Source organism: Equus caballus, chromosome 24 (genome assembly GCF_041296265.1).
Source record: "Equus caballus isolate H_3958 breed thoroughbred chromosome 24, TB-T2T, whole genome shotgun sequence".
Taxonomy (NCBI): Eukaryota; Metazoa; Chordata; class Mammalia; order Perissodactyla; family Equidae; genus Equus; species Equus caballus.
The window spans coordinates 59328521-59354146 of NC_091707.1; the positions used below are offsets into that span (position 1 = coordinate 59328521).

The 25626-nt window shown below is 49.7% G+C and overlaps 1 protein-coding gene and 1 long non-coding RNA gene across 6 annotated transcripts in view; one reads left to right on the forward strand and one right to left on the reverse strand.

Annotated features, from left to right (window-relative positions):
- BRF1 (BRF1 RNA polymerase III transcription initiation factor subunit) overlaps positions 1-25626 on the reverse strand; it is a 70943-nt gene that overhangs the window by 42699 nt on the left and 2618 nt on the right. For all 5 annotated transcript variants that reach the window (XM_023628561.2, XM_023628563.2, XM_023628562.2 and 2 more), the window contains exon 2: positions 17804-17884. In XM_023628561.2, the coding sequence (XP_023484329.1) occupies positions 17804-17884 (81 nt within the window). The remainder of the gene's footprint in view (positions 1-17803; positions 17885-25626) is intronic.
- Positions 1181-25558, forward strand: LOC138920519 (uncharacterized). Its single transcript, XR_011431833.1, has 2 exons — positions 1181-1707; positions 24201-25558. It is a non-coding gene; the product is annotated as an uncharacterized lncRNA (long non-coding RNA).

Consider the following 25626-nt stretch of genomic DNA (forward strand, 5'->3'; position numbering starts at 1 on the left):
CCAAAGCGGAGCACGCCAAACTTAACCACTAGGCCACCAGGGCTGGCCCTCCTTTTATATTTTTAAGTTCACTCCTTGTATGTGTTCCAGTAAAATTTCACGTACGGACACTGGGTGCGAATTTCCTACAATTTTCAGGTGCCACGAAACTCTCTCCTCCACGTCGAATGGCGTTAGTTCCAAGCCAGGGTGGGCGTGGGCAGCATGGTACGTGTCTCTCTCGAGGCCTCCTGAGCTCAGGGTGTCCGGAAAGGGCTCTGTCTGGGCTGGCCGGCCTGCTGCCACTCCCCACCACCAAGCAATGTCTCACAGACACAGCCTCCGGCCAGGAGACAAGACACCGTGGGCCTGCGTGGAAAGGCCCCCTCTCCCGGGCTAGTGCCCTAGGCTCCGCCTCCTGCTCCAACAGCCAGGGGCTGGGTCACACCCGCCTCAGCCTTCCCTGCAGGGCCCCATCTGCTGTGGCCAGCTGGCGACCCCGCCAACCTCTCCTCCAAGAGCCGCTGCCTGGCCAGGTTCCAGGCTCGGAGAAGATGGCGCTGCTCCAGACTACTGTGTGCCATCCTAGGAAGCGCACATGACACACCAGGCCTTTTGGGGAGGAGGGGCACGGGACCCCTGGGGGACCAAGATGTCAACTGACCCCAGCAAACAATCACACACCCCCTTCCTGGAGCAAGCCCATCCCACAAGCGATAGGCCTAAAAGACAGCGGCAGGAGAAGCAGCAGACCTGCGACCCGCACAAAGGAGAGGCACCGTGGGCCATCTGGTGCACAGCACAGAACCAGCCCAGAGGCCGCAGCAGAAACACCAGTGAGGCCTGGAGTCAACGGTCGTTCCCAGCGCGCTCTGGGTCCCCTTGCACCCCACACCTCCGTCTGCTGTGTCAGCACGGTGGGCAGGCAGACCCCTCAGAGACTCGCAGTTCCCCTTGGCGTCCTCTCTCTTCTGACAAAGGCACCTTAGGTCAGGCAGGGAAGGAAGCCAGCGACCCCCACTTCACCCACAGAGAGCTAAGCGCCAATTCCCCTGCTATCTTTGACAAGGGTGTGGGCTGGGCAGGCAAGGGCTGCACAGTCTCCTCCAGTCTGGTCTGTCTCACAGTCTGGCCCACCTGCTCCACATACACCTCACAATGCCCAGTGGCCAAAGATGGGGACCCAGGGAGGCAGCGCCCTGAAGAACTGACAGCCAGCGTGTGGACTGGCAGCTGGGGCACGAACCTCACTACACCCGAGGGACCTGATGGTCAGCACACCCACAGAGCTCCCCTCCCACTGCAGTCCTGATCCCTCGAGCAGCCCCTGGGGGCTGCCCGGAGCCCATGCAGCTCTGAGGCCTCCAGGTGGGCTGAACTGACGCCGGATCAGGGTCACCGTCCCCAGAGCCAAGGTCTGGGCAGAGCCCAACCAACTCGACAGAAAGACAACAGAGCCAATCACCGCCTCCCCCATTAGCACCGCACGCTCAGCACGTCAGACAGACGAACACAGTCACCCGCTGCCCAGCGAGGCTCTGACAGGACACCCACCGACGCTGGGCGCTCGCTCCCCACCAGCACTCTGCTGCATGTTTGAGAATTCCCGCCACACAAGGAGAGAGACAGGTGGCCCTGGAGGGCGCTGACTCAAGGCTGGCCCCCATCCCAACCCCGAAACACAGAGGCTGGGTTTCCCGGAGGCTTGAGGGGCTGGGAATTATCGCAGTAAGTTATTTTACAGTATCTTTATTAGACTATAATTCACAAACTGCAAATTTACCCACTTAAAGTGTACAATTCCATGGTTCTAGTATATTCAGAGCTGTGCAACCATTACCATGATTTAGCACATTTTCATCACTGCAGAAAGAAACCCTGTACCCATTAGCAGTTACCCCCATGTCCCCGCAGTCATGCTGGTTCAGTAAGCACAAGTGCGGACTGAACAAGTCATATGACACAGGTATTTGTAAAGTTTTTAAACGTACTAAGATGTTACTAATAAACAGAAGTTTACGTAGAACCAATCCCTAAGTAACTAACCATAGCTGACTCTCCTTGGGCTTCCTCCCAATAAATGAGGGCCAGAAGTAAATGCACTAGCACAGAGGTGCCTGCGGAATTCTGACACTTTGTCAAAACAAGGCATGCCTTTTCATTTGAGAGGTGGCTGAACAGCATCCTTCCAGGCCCGTGGCATCAGCACAGCGAGTGTGAAAATGAACACAGGCAGTGCTCAGCAGAGCAAGCGCCCCTGGGAATGTGGGGAAGGAGGGATCTACCTCACGCTGCTCAAGAATCTGCAGACCCTCTGATCCACACAAAAGCCCCCAAGCCATAGGGCCCCCCAGCAAGCCTCCCCCAGGCCAGGAGGGCCTGCACGATGCCACCCAGGCAATGCTGCTGGCCTGGCCCAGAGACTCGGGTATACTAGCAGGGCCACACATCACACCTGTCCCCGCTTGGCTGCACGGGAGACGACACTCCTGTGATCTGACCGGGGCCAGCCAGAGCCGTCAGGGGCCCTGCGTGAGCTGCAGAAGTAAGGGGTTCAACTTCAGACTCACATTCATATCAATGTGAACAAACAACCAAGAATCATCCAACCTCTGCGAGAAACAGCAACGGGACGGCAGAAAAACCCCAAGCTCGACCAGCAGACTGCTAAGAGAAGACAGCTTTCAGAGCCCCAGCACATCCTCAAAATGTCAGAAAAGACATCAATTCATAGAAAAGCATAAATGGGCTGTAATGAAAAAGACACAGTCCTTGAAAATTAAAAATATGATCACTAAACTTTTTTTAAAATTCAAAAATAACGAACAGCAGAGTGGGCACAGATGAAGATTTAAAAGTGAGCCAGGAGCTGGAGGAAGGGGTCCTCCCAGCCACAACTCCGCAGAAGGCCGCTGGGACCCGGGGGGAGACATGCAGCCGCCCCTGCAGGCTCCCCCTCCGCGGGCACAGCTTCTAGGCGAGAAGGACTCTCAGAAAGAAAGAGGGCACTCATAAAGATGAAGGAACACCACAGGAAGAAATAAAAATCCACATCGTGTGGACTTGATAACGAGCTTCCAAACAGAGAGTAAACTGACAGAGCTGACAGCGAAGGCCCCCTGCTGCCTACTGGAGAGTAAACTCCGAAGACGAATGGTGAAGGAGTGTGGGGACCGCACGGTGGCACCAGGACAAGACGGCTGCAGGGGAGGTCAGCTGATGGGCACCAGGAGCGGCGGCAGAGCTTTAAGGAGAAACAGGGCAACTGCAGAGCCGCGGTGTCTCCTCCAACACCGCCAGTGGCCACACACGTTAACGCCACCCGGGGCAGACGCAGTTCCTCCCAGTCTGAGCGCAGGCGGACCAAGTGACTTGTTTCGAAGGAACAGAGGAAATACAGGTGGCCTTTCATGGAGAAGCCTGGCAGTGACCAAGGCCAACATCCCGTGACAAGTCACGTGACTTCAGGTACATCTTGATATGGGGCAAAGAGAAGGGCGCCCCACCTCTGTGGGATCCCCAAAAGACAGCCAAGGGACCTTGCACGCAGTACCTGCCCAGGACTCTCAAATGTGTCCAGGTTGGGAGAAGGTGCCACAGACGGAGGAGGCTATGGAATGTGAGGCTCCATGCAGCCTGGGATCCTGGACAGGGCCCTGGACTGGGAGGGCACCCCAGGCGGCAGGAGCATCAGTGGTCCCGTGCCATGTCCCGTCCGGCTCGGCTCACTGTGCAGGTCGTGGAGGTACCTGTGGTGGGGAGGGCTGGGAGCACTCAGGCCCTCTCTGCAACCCTGCTAGACGGCCACACGTGTTTCCCCATAAAACCTTTAAAAACCCCACAGCACTAAAAGTCCAAAGAGCGCTCTCAAAACTTGTAGGTTACAGCTAGACCAAAGATTAGAGAAATGTGCAGTTTTAAATGCAGATATGAGAAAAAGAACGCTTGAAAAAGTGATTGAAGCTTCCAACTTGAGAAGCTGAAAAAGAACACAAGAGTAAACAGAAAATGTTGAACAAAGGGGATGACCCAGAGCAGCACCCAACCAAACAGAATGGGAGAGCCCAGGGCAGACCCACACAGCCACACCAACGCCAGGGGGCCAACACGGGCGCCAGGCTGATACACCGCAGGGCAGACCCACACAGCCACACGAACACTGGGGGATCAACACGGGTGCCAGGCTGATACACCGCAGGGCAGACCCACACAGCCACACCAACACTGGGGGATCAACACGGGCGCCAGGCTCATACACCACAGGGCAGACCCACACAGCCACACCGACGCCAGGGGGTCAACACGGGCGCCAGGCTCATACACCGCAGCAGGATCAGTGTAGAAACAAGGGGTGAAGTGCAAACTGCCAGGGTGAGGAACAAAGAGGAGACACCAACACATGAGAGGAGGACACTATGAATGACTCTAGGACAACAAAGTTGAACTGGAATTACGGAGACAGACAACAAGGAGAAAAGTACACCTCACCAAAACTGACAAGAGGAGACAGAAAATCCCAATGGTCCTGTTAAAATTCTACCAAAAATATTATATCTATAATTAACATCTTCTCACAAAGAAAACTCAAGGCCCAGATGACTTTGCTAGTAAATTCTACCACACATTTAAGGAAGAAACTGGTAAGTCACACACTGGCTCTCACAGAGAACAGAGAAAGACTAAAGGATTTATTCCAGCAATGAAAGGTGAATTTAACAGTCACAAAATCAATCAGTGAAATTCATCACATTAACAAAATAAACAGGAAAAAAACATAATCGTTTCAATAGATACAAAGAAGCATGTGACAAAATGCTAACTCATTCTTAACACGGGGGGGGGATGTCAACCACGCTCACATGAGGGTCAAGAACCAACCGAGGACATCCCCCCGCCACTCTCTTCAACATCATGGTGCAGCTTATGCAACAGAGCAACACAAAATGAAACAGAGCCCTGAAGATAAAGGACACCTATAAGATAGGAAAGGGAGAAGCAATAATACCTATTTGCTGGCTGCATGACTGGTAACGAAGAAGAAAAGAATCTACAGATTATTAGATTTCATGAGGAAATGGAGCAATTCCCTACAAATTCATCTACAGATTCAATGTAACCCCAACCAAAATCTGGGCAAGTTTTCTTCTGGAAACCAACAAGCTGATTCTAACATTCATTTTGAAATACAAAGGAGCTAGAATAGCCCAAACAATCTTGAGGAACACCAGAGCCAGAGAACTCACACTACCGATTTTTACTGTAACACCACAGTATCGAGACAACATAGCACTGGCCTCAGGAGGGACAGACAGACAGACAGCACATAGAGCAGATGTGTGGTGTCACACCACTCATTCATACGTGGTCACGTGATGGACGACAAATGGACCAGAGCAGTGTGCTGGGGAAAGGCTGGTCTATTTGATAAATGGTGCTGGAACAACTGGATGCTGAAAAACAAAACCCCGACCCCCACTTCACACCATATATAAAAAACTGACTTGAGGGAGATCACAAACCAAATGCAAAACAAAAACAATAAAGCTTTCTCGATAAAAACAAAGGACAGCATCTCCAGACCTCGGGATGGACAAGAAGTTCTTAAATAAGTCACAAAAAACCCTAACCATAAAAAACAGTATATTGAGACTTCATTAAAGTTAAGAAATTTCTATTTGTCAAAAAACAACATTAAGGGGGCCAGCCCCATGGCCGAGTGGTTAAAGTTCAGTGAGCTCCACTTTGGCTGCCCAGGTTCACGGCTTTGGATCCTGGGCACGGACCTACACCACTCGTCAAGCCACACTGGGGTGGTATCCCACAGACAAAACAGAGGAAGACTGGCACAGATGTCAGCTCAGTGATAATCTTCCTCAAGCAAAAAGAGGAAGATTGGTGGTGGATGTTAGCTCAGGGTGAATCTTCCTCAGCAAAAAAAAAAGACAACATTAAGAAGCAAAAAGACAGGGGCTGGCCTGGTGGCACAGCGGTTAAATGCGCACATTCTGCTTCGGCGGCCCAAGGTTCACCAGTTTGGATCTCGGGTGCGGACATGGCACCGCTTGGCAAGCCATGCTGTGGCAGGCGTCCCACATATAAAGTAGAGGAAGATGGGAATGGATGTTAGCTCAGAGCCAGTCTTCCTCAGCAAAAAGAGGAGGATTGGAGAGTGACGTCAGCAACATGGCAGAGTAAGCAGTTTTATTGTCTTTCCCCCTTCGAACTACAATTAATTGGACATTCATCAGTCAACAAAGGATATACACACAGCATCTCAGGACACCTGAGAGACCCGTGCCACTATACATCAGAAGGTGGACGGACTTCTCCCTGGGTGGAGGTGGAGATAAGTGAAAACTCTCCGACCCCCAGACAGCCTAGTACCTGCAAGCGACTTTCTACCAGTGGACATTCTCATAGCATCACCACGACATCAAGGGCGGGAATGTCACGCATCAGCAGACCAACAGTGTAAACGGGGATGACAGCCCTACCTAAGCCCTCCACGACTGCCCCTAAGCCCAGCAGGAAAATCCACGGTCCCACAGCAGCCGTGGGGAAAGCCTCTACTTGGCATTAGCGGAGAGGCCCCGGGGCAGGAGGATCCCGGGTGGTACAGCAGCCCACCAGCTGTCTCTGATTCATGGTCTCCTGCTGTGGCCCAGAGGAGGGAAGGGAAACCCAGTGAGCCTGTATAAGTGGGCTGGGGCAGGCTGGAGCCCCAGCAAGCCTGCTCCGCAGTCCAGGGGGAAAATCCACGGTCCCACAGCAGCCGCAGGGAAAGCCTCTGGGCAGCATTAGTGGAGAGACCCCATCCAGCAATCACAAGTCTGGAAGGCCCTGAGACAGAAGTAGCTCAGCTGGGTGAGCTAACCACAGACTGCAGAAGACACCCATAGCTCTGCTGCAGCCCACAGTGGACAACTGAGGTCTTGTGGGCCCTGACGGTGACAGAGCTGCGAATCTAGGTGAACCTGTCCCTGGCCGCTGTGAAATACCATGACACCACTGCAGACCCTAAGGAGGGAGCGCATCTAGGTGGTCTGTGACAGTCGGCACCAGCAGCCTGAGGCCACCCCCCGCGATTGTCCCCACAGCTGACAAGAGACCCCACAGGACCACTGTGACCACGAGGAGGGGCCCAGGTCCGGTCAGCAACAGCTGACAGGGTTCCTGGTCGGTGCAGATTAAACAGCTGCTCCCTCCCCCACAACACTCCAGTACAAGCAAGTGGCAGCAGTAAGTAAACTCTATCTCTCTGTGGAGGCACAAATCCACGCCATTAAGCAGTATGAAAAAATACATTAAATCTCTGGAACAGAAAAAAATGACAAGTACCCAGAAAACAATCCCAAAGACACTGAAATCTATAACCTAAATGACAATAAATTCAAAATAGCCATCATTAAAAAACTCAGTGAGTTAAAAGAGAATACAGATAGACAACTCAACGAGTTCAGGAGCCATGTCACAAAAGAGCTTGAGACTATAAATAAGAACCAATCAGAAACATTGGAGATGAAGAACACAATGGAGGAGATTAAGAAAAATCTGGACTCTCTGAACAGTAGGGTTGATAATATGGAAGACAGAATTAGAAATTTGGAGGATAGGAATATAGAAATGCTGCAGATAGAGGAGGAGAGACAATTAAGACTAAAAAGAAATGAAGAAACTCTCCAAGAAATATCTGACTCAATTAGGAAATGCAACATAAGAATTATAGGTATCCCAGAGGGAGAAGAGGAGAAGGGGGCAGAAAGCCTGTTCAAAGAAATAATGGCTGAGAACTTCCCAAATCTGGGGAGAGAGATGGAACTCCATGTGACAGAAGCTAACAGATCTCCAAACTTTATCAATGGAAAAAGACCAACCCCAAGGCACATAGTAGTGAAGCTTGCAATAGTCAACGACAAAGAGAAAATACTAAGGGCAGCAAGGCAGAAGAAAATAACCTACAAAGGAACCCCCATAAGGCTTCCAGCAGATTTCTCAGCAGATCCTTCACAAGCTAGAAGAGAGTGGAATGATATATTCAAAACTCTGAAGGACAAAAACTTGCAGCCAAAAATACTCTATCCAGAGAAAATATCCTTCAAATATGATGGAGAAATAAAAACTTTCCCAGATAAACAAAAGTTAAAGGAGTTCATTGCCACAAGACCTCCCCTACAAGAAATGCTCAGGAAAACCCTCATACCTGAAAAATCAAAAAAAGGAAAGGGGCTACAAAACCCAGATCAAAGGAAATAAGTAGAAGGACGATAACAGAAAGTAGCAGCTCTCCATCAGAACAGGTTAACAAAAGTTAAATATAACATTAAAGATAAAAGGAAAGGAAACACCAAGAATAAATAGAACCTTGTCGTTTTAACCATAAACTCACAACATAAGAAGGAAGAAAAAATAATCTGACAAAAACAACCTAGAAGGGGAAGAGGAAAGGGATGGAACATCTTAATCTAAGGAAACAAGAGGCTATCAGATAATGGACTCTCTCATCTATGAGATGTTTTATACAAACCACCTGGTAACCACTAAACAAATAACAAGAATAAAGACACAAATTACAAATAAGAAGAAAGCAAATATAGAAAACTACCTACCTGAATTGGTAGTCCAAAAATCATGGGACGAGAAACAAAGGAAATGCAAGAGAATCGGAAAACAAGTGATAAAATGGCAGTGTTAGGCCCCCACATTTCAATAATCACTCTAAATGTAAATGGATTGAACTCTCCAATCAAAAGACACAGAGTGGCAAGATGGATTAAAGAACAAGACCCAACAATATGCGCCTCCAGAAAACACACTTCAGCCCCAAACACAGACTCAGAGTGAAGGGATGGAAGACGATACTCCAAGCTAATAATGAACATAAGAAGGCAGGTGTCGCCATACTTATATCAGACAAAGCAGACTTCAAAGCAAAACAGATAAAGAAAGACAAAGAGAGGCAGTTTATAATGATAAAAGAGACACTCCACCAAGATGACATAACACTTATAAATATATACAGGCACCCAACACAGGAGCACCAAAATATGTAAAGCAACTATTAACAAAACTAAAAGGAGACATCAACAACAATACAATAATAGTAGGGGACCTCAACACCCCATTAGCACCAATGGACAGAACATCCAGACAGAAAGTCAACAAGGAAATTACAGAATTAAATGAAAAATTAGACCAGATGGACTTAACAGATATATATACAACACTCCATCCAAAACCAGCAGGTTACACATTCTTCTCAAGTGCGCATGGAACATTCTCAAGGATAGACCATATCTTGGGAAACAAAGCAAGCATCAATAAATTCAAGAGGGTTGAAATAATAGAAAGCATCTTTTCCGATCATAATACTATAAAACTAGAAATCAACTACATGAATAAAGCTGGGAAAGGGGCAAAAATGTGGAGACTGAACAACATGCTACTGAACAAACAATGGATTATTGAAGAAATTAAAGAAGAAATCAAATATTATCTGGAGACAAATGAAAATGAAAATACACCATACCAACTCATTTGGGACACAGCAAAAGCAGTCCTAAGAGGGAAATTCATTGCAATACAGGCTCACCTCAAAAGACAAGAAAAATCTCAGATAAGCAATCTCAAATGACACCTAACAGAATTAGAAAAAGAAGAACAAACAAAGCCCCAAGTCAGCAGAAGGAGGGAAATGATAAAAATTAGAGTAGAAATAAATGAAACTGAAACAAAAAAGACAGGAGAAAGGATCAATGAAGCAAACAGTTGGTTCTTTGAAAAAATAAACAAAATTGACAAATCCTTAGCCAGACTCACTAAGAAAAAAAGAGAGAAGACTCAAATAAATAAAATTAGAAATGAGAGAGGAGAAATCACAACGGATACCACAGAAATACAAAAGATCATGAGAGAATACTATGAAAAACTATCTGCTAACAAATTTGACAACCTAGAAGAAATGGACAAATTCTTAGACTTTTACAACCTCCCAAAACTGAAGCAGGAAGAAATAGAGACTCTGAATAGACCAATCACAAGTAAAGAACTTGAAACAGTAATCAAAAACCTCCCCAAAAATAAAAGTCCAGGACCAGACAGCTTCTCTGGAGAATTCTACCAAACATTCAAAGAAGATTTAATAGCTATCCTTCTCAAACTATTCCAGAAAACTGAGGAAGATGGAGCACTTCCTAACACATTCTATGAAGCCAACATCACCCTGATCCCAAAATCTGACAAGGACAACACAAAGAGGGAAACTACAGGCCAATATCACTGATGAACAGAGATGCAAAAATCCTCAACAAAATTTTGGCAAACCAAATACAGCAATACATCAAAAAGATTATACACCATGATCAAGTGGGATTTATACCAGGGACACAGGAATGGTTCAACATCCACCAGTCGGTCAACGTGATATACCACATTAACAAAATGAGAAACAAAAACCACATGATCATCTGAATAGATGCAGAGAAAGCATCCGACAAGATCCACCGTCCATTTATGAATAAAACATTAAATAAAATGGGTATGGAAGGAAAGTACCTCAACATAATAAAGGCCATATATGACAAACCCACAGCCAACATCATACTCAAGGGGCAAAAACTGAAAGCCACCCCTCTGTGAACAGGAACAAGACAAGGGTGTCCACTCTCACCACTCTTATTCAACAGAGTATTGGAGGTTTTGGCCAGAGCAATTCAGCAGGAAAAAGAAATAAAAGGAATCCACATAGGTAATGAAGAAGTGAAACTCTGGCTGTTTGCAGACAACATGATCTTATATATAGAAAACCCCAAAGAATCCATTGGAAAACTGTTACAAATAATCAACAACTACAGCAAAGTTGCAGGGTATAAAATCAACATACATAAATCAGTAGCATTTCTATACTCTAACAACAAACTAACAGAAAAAGAACTCAAGAACTCAATCCCATTCACAATCGCAACAAAAAGAATAAAATACCTTGGGGGAAATTTAACCAAGGAAGTGAAAGACCTATACAATGAAAACTACAAGACTTTCCTGAAAGAAACTGACAATGACATAAAGAGATAGAAAGACATTCCATGCACATGGATTGGAAGAATAAACATAGTCAAAATGTCCATACTACCTAAAGCAAACTACAGATTCAACACTATCCCAATCAGAATCCCAATGACATTCGTTACAGAAATAGAGCAAAGAATCCTAAAATTCATATGGGGCAACAAAAGACCCCAAATTGCTAAAGCAATCCTGAGAAAAAAGAACAAACCCGGAGGCATCACAATCCCTGACTTCAAAGCATACTACAAAGCTACGGCAATCAAAACAGCATGGTACTGGTACAAAAAACAGGTGCACAGATCAATGGAACAGAATTGAAAGCCCAGAAATAAAACCACACATCTATGGACAGCTAATCTTTGACAAAGGAGCTGAGAACATACAATGGAGAAAAGAAATTCTCTTTAACAAATGGTGCTGGGAAAACTGGACAGCCACATGTAAAAGAATGAAAATTGACCATTCTTTTTCACCATTCACAAAAATAAATTCAAAATGGATCAAAGACCTAAAGATTAGGCCTGAAACAATAAGTCTTCTAGAAGAGAATATAGGCAGTACACTCTTTGACATCAGTATCAAAAAGATCTTTTCGGACACCATAACTCCTCAGACAAGGGAAACAATAGAAAGAATAAACAAATGGGACTTCATCAGACTAAGAGCTTCTTCAAGGCAAGGGAAAACAGGATTGAAACAAAAAAACAACCCACCAGTTGGCAAAAGATATTTACAAGTTATATATCCAACAAAGGGTTAATCTCTGGAACATATAAAGAACCCACACAGCTCAACAACAAAAAATCAAACAACCCGATCAAAGAATGGGCAGGGGACATGAACAGACATTCTCCAAAGAATTTCTCCAAAGAAGATATATGGATGGCCAATAGACACATGAAAAGATGCTCATCATCACTAATCATCAGGGAAATGCAAACCAAAACTACACTAAGATATCACCTTACACCTGTTAGAATGGAAAAATAACCAAAACAAAAAGTGACAAATGTTGGAGATGTTGTGGAGAAAAAGGAACCCTCATACACTGCTGGTGGGAATGCAAACTGATGCAGCCACTATGGAAAACAGTATGGAGATTTCTCAAAAAATTAAAAATAGAAATACCATATGACCCAGCTATCCCACTACTGGGTATCCATCCAAAGAACTTGAAATCAGCAATTCCAAAAGTCCCATGCACCCCTATGTTCATTGCAGCATTATTTACAATAGCCAAGACGTGGAAGCAACCTAAGTGCCCATCAACTGATGAATGGATAAAGAAGATATGGTGTATATACATATATGCAATGGAATACTACTCAGCCATAAAAAAGGATAAAACCATCCCATTCACAACAACATGGATGGACCTTGAAGGTATTATGTTAAGTGAAATAAGCCAGATAGAGAAAGACGAACTCTGTATGACTCCACTCATAGGTGGAAGTTAAACATAGACAAAGAGGACTGATTGGTGGTTACCAGGGGAAAGGGTGGGTGGGGGGAGGGCACAAAGGGTGAAGTGGTGCACCTACAATACGACTGACAAACACTAATATACAACTGAAATTTCACAAGGTTGCAAACTATCATAATCTTAATAAAAAGTTAAAAAAAAAAGAGGAGGATTGGTGGCAGATGTTAGCTCAGGGCTAATCTTCCTTAAAAAAAAAAAAGAACTAATCTAAGAAGCAAAAAGACAAGCCATCAACTGGGAGAAGGATTCCAAATACATATCTCCAACAAAGGACTCAAATCTAGGATATATAAAGAGCATCCACAAACCAAAAAGAAAAAGATAATTCAATCTTTTAAAAAACTTGTGCAAAAGACACGATGAACAGGCACCTCACAAACAATCTCCAAACAGCCCAAAGGCCCAGGAGAAGGTGGCTGCCACAGCTTCTCAGACGGACAGCACACGAAGCGGCGCGAGCTCTCTACACGCCCACCAGGACGACTCACTCTGGAAAGACCAAGAGACGCGCAGCACTGACGCCCAGGAGCTGCAGCCTCCACGGCGAGGGCCGGCGGGAGGGTGCACCACCCATCACACTGGCAAACGCCCAGCCGCCCCAACTGTAGAGGGCCCAGGAACCCCACTCTCGGCCCGTTCCTGGGCACGCAGGTGCCGCGTCCACCAGAAGACGACGCACAGGAGCGTGCACGCAGCTTCACGATCAGCAGTCAAAACGGGACACTGGACGTCCCCGAGAGGCAGAGAGACACATGACCGCATCTCTCACACTAGGACGTCCTGCTGGCAGCAAAGGGACACACCGCCGATGCAGCCAAGGATGTCCTCCATGGATCCAACGGTCTCGTGGAGCAGAAGCAGCAAAATCAGGGCTGGCCCCGTGGCCTAGTGGTTAAGTTCGCCCACTCCGCTGCAGGCGGCCCAGTGTTTCGTCAGTTCGAATCCTGGGCACGGACATGGCACCGCTCATCAAACCACGCTGAGGCAGCATCCCACATGCCACAACTAGAAGGACCCACAACGAAGAATATACAACTATGTACTGGGGGGCTTTGGGGAGAAAACGGAAAAAAATAAAATCTTTTAAAAAAAAGAAAAAGAAAAAGAAAAATCAATGGGCAAGAGGTGGCTTCCTGGGCACAAGACACGTGTCCCAGCGGGCCCTGCCAGGCAGCCCCCACCGCACGTAGTTTCACCCAGCAGCTCACTCAAGTCAGCTCATCTTATGTGCTTTACCATATGTGTGGTACAACGAGAAAAACAGACACAAAAGAAAAGAAAAAACATCCCCCGAAAAACGTCTCCCAAACGAAAGGGCTCATCAAGCCAGTGGAAAACGTTGCAGCCTCGTGGCACTCCAGAACCCCACAGTCAGAGAGAGAACCCCAAAAGGTCCCTGTCAAGAAAGAAAGAGAGGTCGAAACGCAGACTGGGAGTGAGCTCCCTCGCTAAGGACCCGGATGGCCGCAGCCCGCTTTCTGCAGGACCGCAGCACCCAGGGCAGACAGAGCCCGCTGCCACCCATGGGCCAGAGCACCTCTCTCACCGACCAAGCATGTTCCCCACAAAAGCAGAGAGGACCTGTGAAAGGGACAGGTGTGGGCACAGGAGTCCCGGGAGGCAGGGAAGGAGGAAGACCGGGAGCTGCCAGCCTCCATGTGCAGCTCTGAACGAGGGGGCTCTGAGATGTCAGAATGTTCCGTTTCCAACTTTCTTGTTTTCCAAGAAAGGCACCAAAACTGAACGAAAATAGGAACAGCTGAAGCTAAATTCAGAGATTTCACCCAAACCCAACAGGCTGGTGCGGGCGGTGGGCAGGAAACGCAGCGAGAGGCTTCCTAGGTGGGAGGACGCAGACGAGCTCAGCCACTGAGAGAAGCACGTCTCTGCGAACACAACCTGGCTACCACTGAGAGGTGACACCACCAACAACCCCACGCCGGGCAGGAGGGGAGGAGGGGGACACGGAATAAGAAGGAAACAGGGAAACATAAACACGATTCAACTGGCAACGGCAGGAAAGGCTATTGAAAAAGACCAACACATGAGGTGGAAGAGGCGGCAGGACAGCCCAGCCCACCAAATGCAGCAGCTGTGCCTCTTAGAGAGCGTCTGGGAGACGTGATACAATCTGCCCTTTAACCCTCCCCACAGCTACAGAAAGTGACAGTGAGGAGATAAAATCGGCAAAAACTCACCAGGGCGAAGAGAAAGGACAATCTCGGAGGACGGAAGAAGCCAGCAGGCCCCGGCGGAAGGCAACCACTCTGGTCAAAGTCAACAGAACCCGAGAGGCTGGACTCGCTGGCCTCCCTCGGCCCACGACCCCGGGCCCAGGCCCCCGACACCCTGTTCTGAGGAGCCTGTGAGTTCTGCTTTAATTTCTTACTTAAACCAAGGGTTATCTGAAGGTATTTTTTAATAAGATGGATTATTTCTCTCTTTATTGTTAGTTTCCAATTTTACTGCCATGAATATGTCTGCATGAATGCCACTCTTTACAATTTCTTTGGGTCTGAGTACAACCTACTCTAGTAAACATACCACAGGTTTTTGGAAATACATTCTCTACTGAATAAAGTGCTTCACATGCAAAAGATTTTAAAGTTAGCCAAAGGGAAAAAGAACGCTTCTGTGGCACACCAACTAGAAGAACAACGTGGGGCTGGGCCAAGGCCAGGTGGGCATGACGGCCGGGCACAGCTTCAGCCACGAGGCTCGCACTGCCAGCAGGGATGGTTCTAAATGTCTATGCACTAATAACAGAGTCTTTTTTTTTTTTTTAAAGATTTTATTTTTCCTTTTTCTCCCCCAAGCCCCTCAGTACATAGTTGTGTATTCTTAGTTGTGGGTCCTTCTAGTTGTGGCATGTGGGACGCCGCTCCAGCATAGCTTGATGAGCAGTGCCATGTCCGCGCCCAGGATTCGAGCTGGCAAAACCCTGGGCCACCAAAGCAGAGGGCGTGAACATAACCACTCGTCCATGGGGCCAGCCCCCAATAAGAGAGTCTTAAAACGAGCAAACCTAAAAACCAACAAAACTCTGGGTAGAAATGGACACATCCATGTCACCCTGGGAGGCTGTAATGTGCCCTCTCAGCGACAGAGACAACAAGCAGAACTGAAGTCAACGTGCGTCAGGAGGAAGTTGACCTCACTGCCACTCACTGCAGAGAACACACTCAGGTGCCGCAAATGGACCACAAGTGACCACATGCAGGGCGTAAGCAAGCGTCAAATCGTTTCAAAAGACTGAAATGCTCTGGCGGATGACCTCTAACCACAGCAGAATCAAGCTGGAAACAAGATGAGCGCTAACGACACGGATAACAAACCCATGAGCTCAAAGAAGGCAGCACATGAAATCTAAAAACATATGACAAGCTCACCCCGCCCTCACGGTAGTCTAGTCAGCCGACGTGGAGGTCGGCTGTGCGGGCCCTACGAGCTGCTGGCCGCCCTGCGCACAGTGGCAGCCGGGAGGGGAAGCGGGTCCTCGAGAGCCAAGAAGTGACCAGCATGCAGCTGAGGTGCTCTAGCGGCCCAGCCCGCCTTCCCAGAGCGCAGGCAAAGACCACAGGGCATGGGGACGCACCAACTCCGGAGGCGCTCGCATATGCCGTCATGTTCCTGAGAGTGTCCTCGTGGATGTGTCTGAGAGGTCCCGGCAGAAAGCGTCCCTGCCAGAGTTGACCACAGCAAACACCACACCCAGTGGTGGCAGAGGGATGCTCTCCCTGAAACCAGGCCCAAGAAAAGCAAAAAGGCATCTGGGTGGGAAAGGAGAGTAAAGCCATCTCTCTCTGCAGACGTCACGATCTTGTGTGTAGAAAATCCTCAGCAATACACTAGAGAACTATTATAATAAATGAGTTTTCCAGGGTTGCAGGATACAAGATCAATGAACAATATCTACCATATTTCTAAACACTGGCAAGAAACAACCAAAAATAATATTAAGAAAACAATTCCACTTACAACAGCATCAAAAAAATACTAAGGAGTAAATTTAACAAAAGAAATGTAAAACTCATATTCTGAGAACCACAAAAATTGTTGAAACAAATCAAAGAAAACCTAAATCAACAGCCAGACATGCCATGCTCAGGGACCGGGGACTGCTCACCTTGTCAAGAGGGCAGCACTCCCCAGATTCATCTACCCAGTTCAACACCATCTCTACCAAAACCCCAGCACGCTGCTTTGCAGAAAGTGACAAGCTGATCCTCAAATTCATAAGGAAATTTAAAGGACCCAGAATAGTCAACAAAACAATGTTTAAATGGAAGGACAAAGTTGGAGGACTCTTATTTCCCAATCTCAAAACTTGCTACAAAGCTGCAATGACTGGAACTTGTGGTCTTGTTTGCACCTGGTCATATTTATGGCCGACCGATTTTCAACAAAGGCACCAACTGGCTCAATATCATCTCTTCACCAAATGATGCTGGGAAAGCTGGATCTCCATAGGCAAGGGCACAGCTGGGCCCCTACCTGACACCATACGTAAAACCAACTCAGAGTGGATCGAAACCTAAATCAGAGAGCTACAACCATAGAACTCAGTAGACAACACGAGCACAAATCTTCATGATGGGACTGCATTAGGCATGTTTCTCAGTTATGACACAGAAAGCACAGCAACAAAGGACTCAACAGATAAACTGCACATGACCAAAACTAAAACCTTCCTGCTTCAGAGGACACCGCAAGACAGTGAAAAGGCAGCCCCGAGAATGGTGAACATTTTCTGTAAATTATATAACCAATAAGAGCCTTGTGTCTAAAATATATGAATAACTTTTATAATTCAATAATAAGGAGACAGCCCAATTAAAACCAGGCCAACATGGTGCGGACTGGCTGGTACTGTTATAAAATACAATGGAAATGGCACTGCAGGTCAAATTGCCATAAATTTGTTCTTTCTGTACTTGTCTCGACTGAGACCAATAACAAACAGGTGAGAGCCCAGCAGGACCCACATATCTCACCCAGTAGCCCTGGCAGAGTCTTTGTAGGACACCCAGGGGGTCCTGAGGACCTGGGGGAGGGGACTCCAGGGGGGTCCTGAGGACCTGGGCGGGGAGTCCAGGGGAGTCTTGATGACTGGGGGAAGGGACTCCAGGACTGTTCCCAGAAGTGCAGCCTGCGCTGGGTTTGGAGGGTGAGGCGATGGGGGTCACTGCATGCTGCCTGTTCTTCTCCTTCATCCCACATCCTCATTCCCACCCTCAGAACCCGCCCTCGTCCAGCAGCACCCATGCCAGGAAATACCGTTCTGCAGGGTCTGTGCTCTCGACTCCTTTCCCAGGTTCACGTGGAAGCCACCACCCAGGGTTGGGGTTTTGCCAGCACCTAGAAACACAAATCAGACTGATTAGGCATAACTGGGCAGAGAAAGTCTACGCTGACAGCCCTCTCATCACAGCGGGTGTTTCCGCAGCAAGAACACAGCCAGGTCAGTGCTCACAGCGGGAGACAGCAGGAAGGGGGGTCCTCCCTGCCATTCACAGCTCTGCCCTGCCAACCGGGCTGTGGCCTTGACCTGGAGCCAGGCAGGGGGACCATGCCCATCTGTATTCTCTAACCATGTTCCAGACGCACTCGAAGTCCAGAGTGGACCACGCTCCCACAGCGGTCAGGCAAGCACACAGTTCACCTCCAAACTACAGCACCAGCCTGGCCCATCTCAGGTCCCTCACCCCGGCCCCCTCATGCCCTGGGCCAGCCCATTCACAGGAGTCACACTTGCAGGGTGGCCATTTGTTACTGCGTCCATCTCCCCATGAGACTGCAGGTTCCTGGAGGGCAGGGTTGTGTCCTCTGTTGCCCTGAGTCTCTGCGCCAGCCGGTCTGCAGGAGGCGCTCACCCCTCTATCCACCCGTGTGCTGCCCATCCGCAGAGTGGCGGCCAGGATGCCCCAGGCCCTTTGCCTGGGAACTCAGGTCTCCAAGGCACCCCAGGAAGTCCCACGCACCCTGCTCTGCAGGGCTCGGGCCTGGGGCTTCTGGCGTTACCCTTTGAAAACAGCCAGGTGGGCATCCGGATTGCTCACCAGACTTACAAGCCCCGCAATCTTCCAACAAGTGCCTCACCGGAGCGAGGGGCTCAAGTGGCCAAGCACAGGCAGCGAAGCCCGGAAGGCCACCCATCCCACAGGCCAGTGCATTTGTTACCAAGTACAGACCAAAGGATTGGAGGCCTCTGCAGTTAGGGGACACGACCACACAACCTCAGCCATGTGGGGGAAGGCAAGGGTGCAGGGCCCGTCAGAAAGACAGAGAAACGTGTGAGGATGAGATGGAAACTCAGAGTGACGCGGATTTGGGAAGCCAGCTCTCTGAAGTCTGGGAACAGGCCTCCAGGGAAAGCACATGGCCCACCTCCTGGGGCCAGCAGGGACCTCGGGCCATCCCTGGGCAGCCACCAGCTCAGACAGCACAGAACAGGCATGGTCCCCCACTTAACAGTGACTGCAACCAAATTCCAGACAAAAACACTAGTCGGATGGCCCCCGACCGCCCACCACAGCAGCCCCCTTAGGGCTGAGCCAGAGCTGGGCAGCGTCCTCTGCTGCCTCCTATGGTTACGGCGACCATAGGGCCAGCCCCATTTGGTGGGGAATGAGCACTGCCTACCAGTGGGTGACTGGCCAGAGCCTACGACCCTGTCCAGTAGAGCACAGTGCCCAGGGACAGGTGGCAGGGCCTGGAGATGGCTTTGCTGTCACACTGGGTGTTGGCCTCCCACTGCTGCCCACAGGTCACCATAGACTTACTGTGGCCAAGTGGTTAAGTTCGCACCCTCCACTTCAGCAGCCCCAGGTTTCGCCGGTTCAGATGCTGGGCGAAGACATGGCACTGCTCACCAGGCCATGCTGAGGCGGGGTCCCACATGCCACAACTAGAAGGACTCACAACTAAAAATATACAACTGTGTACCAGGGGACTTTGGGGAGAAAAAGGAAAAATAAAATCTTTAAAAAGAAAAAAAAAGGGGGCTGGCCCCGTGGCCGAGTGGTTAAGTTCGCGCGCTCCGCTGCAGGCGGCCCAGTGTTTCGTTGGTTCAAATCCTGGGCGCGGACATGGCACTGCTCATCAAACCAGGCTGAGGCAGCGTCCCACATGCCACAACTAGAAGGGCCCACAACGAAGAATATACAACTATGTACTGGGGGGCTTTGGGGAGAAAAAGGAAAAAAATAAAATCTTTAAAAAAAAAAAAGAAGCTAGCTGTGGAGGGCGAGGAGGGAGAGGGCTGAGCGACGCATCCTCATGGGGCTGGAGAGGCCAGGTGGGGCACACGGGGCCTGGAGAAGGGCCCAGGAATGAGGGGGCTTCCAACAGCACAGTGTGTTACCTCTGAGCTCTGCAGAAACCCAACACGGGCTCACAGGGCTGCGACCAGCAGTCTGCGTCACCTATCCTCCTGATCTGGTGGCAGTGGCTTTCTTAAACTTTAGAATTTTTATATCTGAAATCTTGTAGACAATGGAATCACTGAAGAAGGCCATCATCACTCAGTCACCTGACTGGCACAGCCACATCCTGACCTGCTTGTTTCCACCTTCCCCCAACTTTTATTTAAGAAAAAGAGAAAGAATCCCATATTGTCTTAACTAAAATGGATACGTGCTTTTAATAAATAATTAGAATAATACTGTATTAGAGAAAGGACAATGAAACAGTATAAACCCCCTGAAGCCCCATCTTCTAGGAACAAAGATAGCAGTGGCCTTCCTCCCAGCCACCTCTCCCTGCTTAGACACAGACGGAAGGCAGCCAGGACAGATCACAGAGGGATGCTGTGCTGGACAAGAGCAGAGACTTCTGAGCCAGCCCTGACGGCCCAGTGGTTAAGTTTGGCGCTCACCGCTTCGGTGGCCGGGGTTCGCTTCCTGTCATGGAAACACACCACCCATCTGTCACCTGCCACGCTGTGGCAGCTGCTCACACAGAACTGCAATGACTTACAACTAGGATATACAACCATGCACTGGGGCTTTGGGGAGGAAAAGAAAAATAGATACTCCCATTTTCATTGAGTGTCAAATACAATTTCCTCACTCTTCGACCGGCTCCAATCCAGCTTCCACTCCCAGGACTGCCACAGAACCACCCAACACTCCCCCTGCGCCCTCTGGGACCTGTTTCCTATTCCTCTGCTGTCCCTCTCCATCTCCCCTACACCCAGGCACCTTCCCGGGGCAGCTCCAGCCACACGTGCTCTGGGAGCTGTCTCCTGACTCCTGTTCCTCCCATGCACATACATGTGCACACTCACATACACACACATACAGGTACACTCATATTCACTGACACATGTGCATGCACACACACCCTCACACAGACACACAGCCCCGCCCCATGCTCTCCGATTTCCCTGTGTGTAGCCTCAGTTTGTCATGTGATCCCAGGGGAAACAGGAACAGGAGTGCCCTCCGCAGACTAAGTTCTTTGCTGCAAGGCTGGCACCTCACTGGTCCAGGCAGCTGGGGGCGGGGGGGGGGGGGGGGGGGTGTCAAACCCTGCTTGTTGAACTGATACAGATTCACTACTCAACAAACACCACCCACTGGGGAAGCGGTTACAAAAGATAACATCCGGAAAGCACTCATGGATGGTATGAAAAGTGCTTATTCAGCAATTCTCGCTAAAACCACCAGGCTGGGGTCCCCTGAAGCGTGAAAAAAGAAACCTGAAGCACTGGCCAAAACTGCCACCAGACGACATCCCTGCTCTTCAGATGCCCTTCCTACTCTTCCCTCTCCTTCTAAAAACACCTGCTATTTTCTGTAACAAGATCTGGTACCAAAAACAATACAATGAGCCGAACGGGACAGCAGAAGGTACAGTTTCTGCCGGTGGGGCCGGGCCCAGACTGCCCCCTTGTGGCCAGCAGGGGAGGGACCCGCAATCCCGCTCCCAGCAGAGCCAGGGCACGCAGCTGCACTAGCGAGAGGCACAAAGGCCTGATGCAAGGCCAGCGTCACGGCTCTGCCACTCTGAGCGTCGTGGACAAAGCCAGCAACAACGACATCCCAAGACCAGAAAGGGAGAGGCGCGGTGGAGGACGCCCGTGCCCAGCACTGCCCTGGTTTCACTCACGGATTCCTCCAACATGGGCAAGCAAAAACTTTAATCGTTTTGTATTAGCTGTAATTAAGGCGAGTGGTGTCTGTCACTGCTGTGAAACTCCTTCTAAGGGGAGACACCCACACAAGGCCCCGCTGAGCGGTTCCAGGATGGAAGAGGAGCTCAGTGGTCTGCAGCCTGAGCTGCACGTGGACGGAGGCCCCTCCAAGCATCTGAAAGACACTGACGAGACCGCGGGGAGTCCCCAAGTACTGAGGACACACACCTCTCGCCGCTGATGAATAAACAGCTGAACAGTGGCAGCAGCCTAAACTTCTTCCAGCAGGAAGCTGCTTGTTTTGTGGTGACTGAAGTTCTGACTAGGGACACCATGCAGCACGGAGCATGGTGGGTGAAAAAAGCAGAAACAACATTTGACAAACAACGGTCCCCTCTCACCCAAGTGCCTCCAGGACAGGATTCAGCCGTTTCCTGAGAGCAAGTCCCTTCCGCCAGAAACTCAGCGGGGCTCTGAGGGCCCACAGGATAGAAAGAGACGCAGAACCTTCCAAGTGGGCGCCAGGCTGTGCCCGGAGAGCCCCAGGGGCAGAGGGCGGAGGGAGCTCCCCAGCAAACAGGAGCGGCTCCACCTCCTGGGTGCCCCCCCACCGCCCGCCCAGGGATGGGGCAGCAAACCTTTCTCACTGCATTGGGGATTCACCCGCCACACATGTGCTGAAAGGACTTCATTACTCATAACTGCGAGCACACTAGCACTTACAGACACCCTGACTTCAAAGACAAAGTCTGCAGCCACGACAAGTTGTGACTATGGACACCATGGGAAGGCTCCCCAGGGGAGGGAGGGAAGGACCTGGGGAAGCAGGAGCCTCGGCTGCCTGGTGTGGGAGCTCCCTCTGCCTCAGGCTGCAGCCCAGGGGAGCGCCCCATAGGAGTGTCAGGTACCATCAAGTGCGCAGGGGACACCTAGGGGAGAGGACTGCTGTCCCTGACACCCTCAGTGAGGACACATGGCACAGGACACTGAAGTGGGCCCGCTACACACTCTCTGAGCCCCGCTGGGAAACCATGTTCCACTCCGTGGTCCCTGACACACGTGGAGCGAGCCTCTCGCCCAGGGAGCAGCAGGACCCTTCCTTAGCACCCAGCTGAGGCCCCAGCAGCTCCAGCTCTGCCCACTGCCTTGCCATTCTGGCCACACCCGGTTGCCTGCAGTCCTTACACACTGGTTCCTTCTCTTGGCCAATCACCTTTCCCTTGCCTGTGCCCAACCCCTCACCAGCTGCCCATCAGCTGAAGGACTCAGCCTGGGTGTCCCCAGCACCACCTTTATCACCACCACTCAGCAAGGTGCTGTCTGTGTGTCCCGCCCAGGACACTGGACCCACACTTTGCTGGTCCACAAACATCTTCCAGGGAACCAGGGAGACCAGGGTTCCTCCACCTCTGGGTCCCGGCCTGGAGCACAGTGGCTGCTCATTCAGAAAGGCCCCTGGACACCAGAGCACTGGGGTGGTTTCCAGAAGCCTGGTCACGAGCCCTCAGTGGCAGGGCCTCTGGCCACATGGCCCTGATGTCTAATTGACATATTCCCAAGTAAACTGCTGAGCCACCTGTCCACGCTCAGTTCTCAAAGAATAAGCAGGGGGGCTGGCCCCGTGGCCGAGTGGTTAAGTTCGTGTGCTCCGTTGCAGGAGGCCCAGTGTTTCGTTGGTTCGAATCCCGGGTGTGGACATGGCACTGCTCATCAAGCCACGCTGAGGCAGCGTCCCACATGCCACAACTAGAAGGACCCACAACGAAGAATATACAACTATGTACCGGGGGGCTTTGGGGAGAAAAAGGAAAAAAATAAAATCTTTAAAAAAAAAAAATAAGCAGGAACGCTTAGGAAAGACAGCATGCAGCAGTCCTGGGACCTAGAAAAGGGCAACTCAGAGAGAAAGGTCAGCTTCTAGGATGAGGGTGGAGCAAAGGAAAAGCTAAAAAGGGCTGGTTGTGCACACACTCCTGTGCCAGGGGGCTCAGAGCAACCAAGGTGGACAGCCTGGTGCAGTCGCTGCTGTGATGGGGAAGGAAGGAGGTCAGGCATCTGGGAGAGCCCTACCCGGGGGATGGAGCGGCTGCCCTCTCCCCTCTCTGCCCCGCCCCTGCCCAGGCGCTGCTTCCTTGGGTCCCACAGGGGCTAAGAACCCATAACCCCTACAGCACTTCCCTGCAGGCCCCCCAGAGAGCAGGACGCCTGGAGAGTGGGCCCACAGGACAGAGCCAGCCTGGGCTGGAGAGGCATCTTTGTATGACCTTTAAATCACATCACCAAACGGGGCCCAGCTCTGAGGCTGTGCTCACAAGGTTGTGCAACCAACTTTGCTGTGCATGGGTGGGAGCACATCTCTCACATCTGGGACTCCCTGGCATCCATCTCCTCTGCACCCACTTCCCTGTCTGCAGTGAGGACAGGCACTGTCCTCAGGTCAAGGAGTGCACTCAGCACAGCACCCTCCCACAGAAAACCCTAAGTGTCAGCTACCACGATTACTCATTCTCATTGTTGTTGTTACTCTCGTCTCAACAGGCATCAAATGAAGTCTTGGATGACTCGAGGAGGCAGTTTGGCAACAGGTGACAAAGCCGAAAACACAGCGCCATGGAGCCTCCATGCCAGTAGTCCCAGGAAGTCGCCACGGGAGAACACACAGATGTGTGCTGTGCATAAGAAATGACGCGGGGAGAAGAACAGGAGAGAAAGTCAAGGAACCCAAAGCCAGTACTCTGAAAAGATCAATAAAATGGATAAACTTCTAGCACGAGAGACAACGGGACAAAGAGAGAAGACATAAAACACCAACACCTAGGGCCAGCCTGGTGGCACAGTGGTTAAGCGCCCACGTTCCACTTTGGCAGCCCAGGGTTCACTGGTTCGGATCCCGGGTGTAGACATGGCACCGTTTGGCGAAAGCCATGCCGTGGCAGGCATCTCACATAGAAAGTAGAGGAAGATGGGCATGGATGTTAGCTCAGGGCAAGTCTTCCTCAGCAAAAAGTGGGGGATCGGTAGCAGATGTTAGCTCAGGGCTAATCCTCCTCAAAAACGAAAACAAACAAACAAAAAACCACGAATACTTGAAAGGAAAAGAGGCATCACTACAGACCCTGCAGCATCAGAAAGATCCTAAGGGAATGGTACCAACTCTGTGTGTGTGAATGCAACCACTGAGACAAAGGAGCCACATCCGCAGACCAGAAACTCACCCAAGGTGCAAGACGATCTACAATAGGACCATAACCTACGGCTATTAGAGGAATTGAACCTGTAGTTAAAACCTTCTGAAAAAGAAATCTCCAGGCCCAGATGGCTGTAATGGTGAATCCTACTACACATCCAAGGAAGAGAGAACACCAATGCTATACAATCTCCTCCAGGAAACAGAAGAGAAGGGAACATTTCCCAACTCATTCCACAAGGCGCATTACCTTGATATTGAAACCAGACAAAGACCTTACAACAAAACTACAGATGAATATTCCACGTGAACATATAAATAAAAATCTTCAACAAGCTTTAGCAAATCCAATCAAGCACCACGTGCACAGAACAATATCCTACGACCAAGCAAGTTCACCCCAGGAATGCAAGACAGGTTCAACGTTCAAAAATCAGCCTCAGTGACAGACTACGGAAGAAAAATGCAAGACTGTCTCAGTGGATACAGAAAAAGCATACTGCAAAATTCAACGCTCATCGTGATAAAAACTCTCAGCAAACTAGGAGCAGAAAGGGAATTTCCACAACTTTATTGATAAAGAACAGGTACCAAAAACCTATAGCTGACATCACACTGAGCTGGAAGAGACTGCTTCCCCCTAAGACTGGGAAGAAGGCAAGCATGTCTGCCATAAGGCAACAAAGAGAAACAAGAGGAAAAAATAAAACAGCCCCTCCTTGTAGCCAACATGACTGTCTACATCGAAAATCCCAAGGAATCTATTTGAAAAACTCC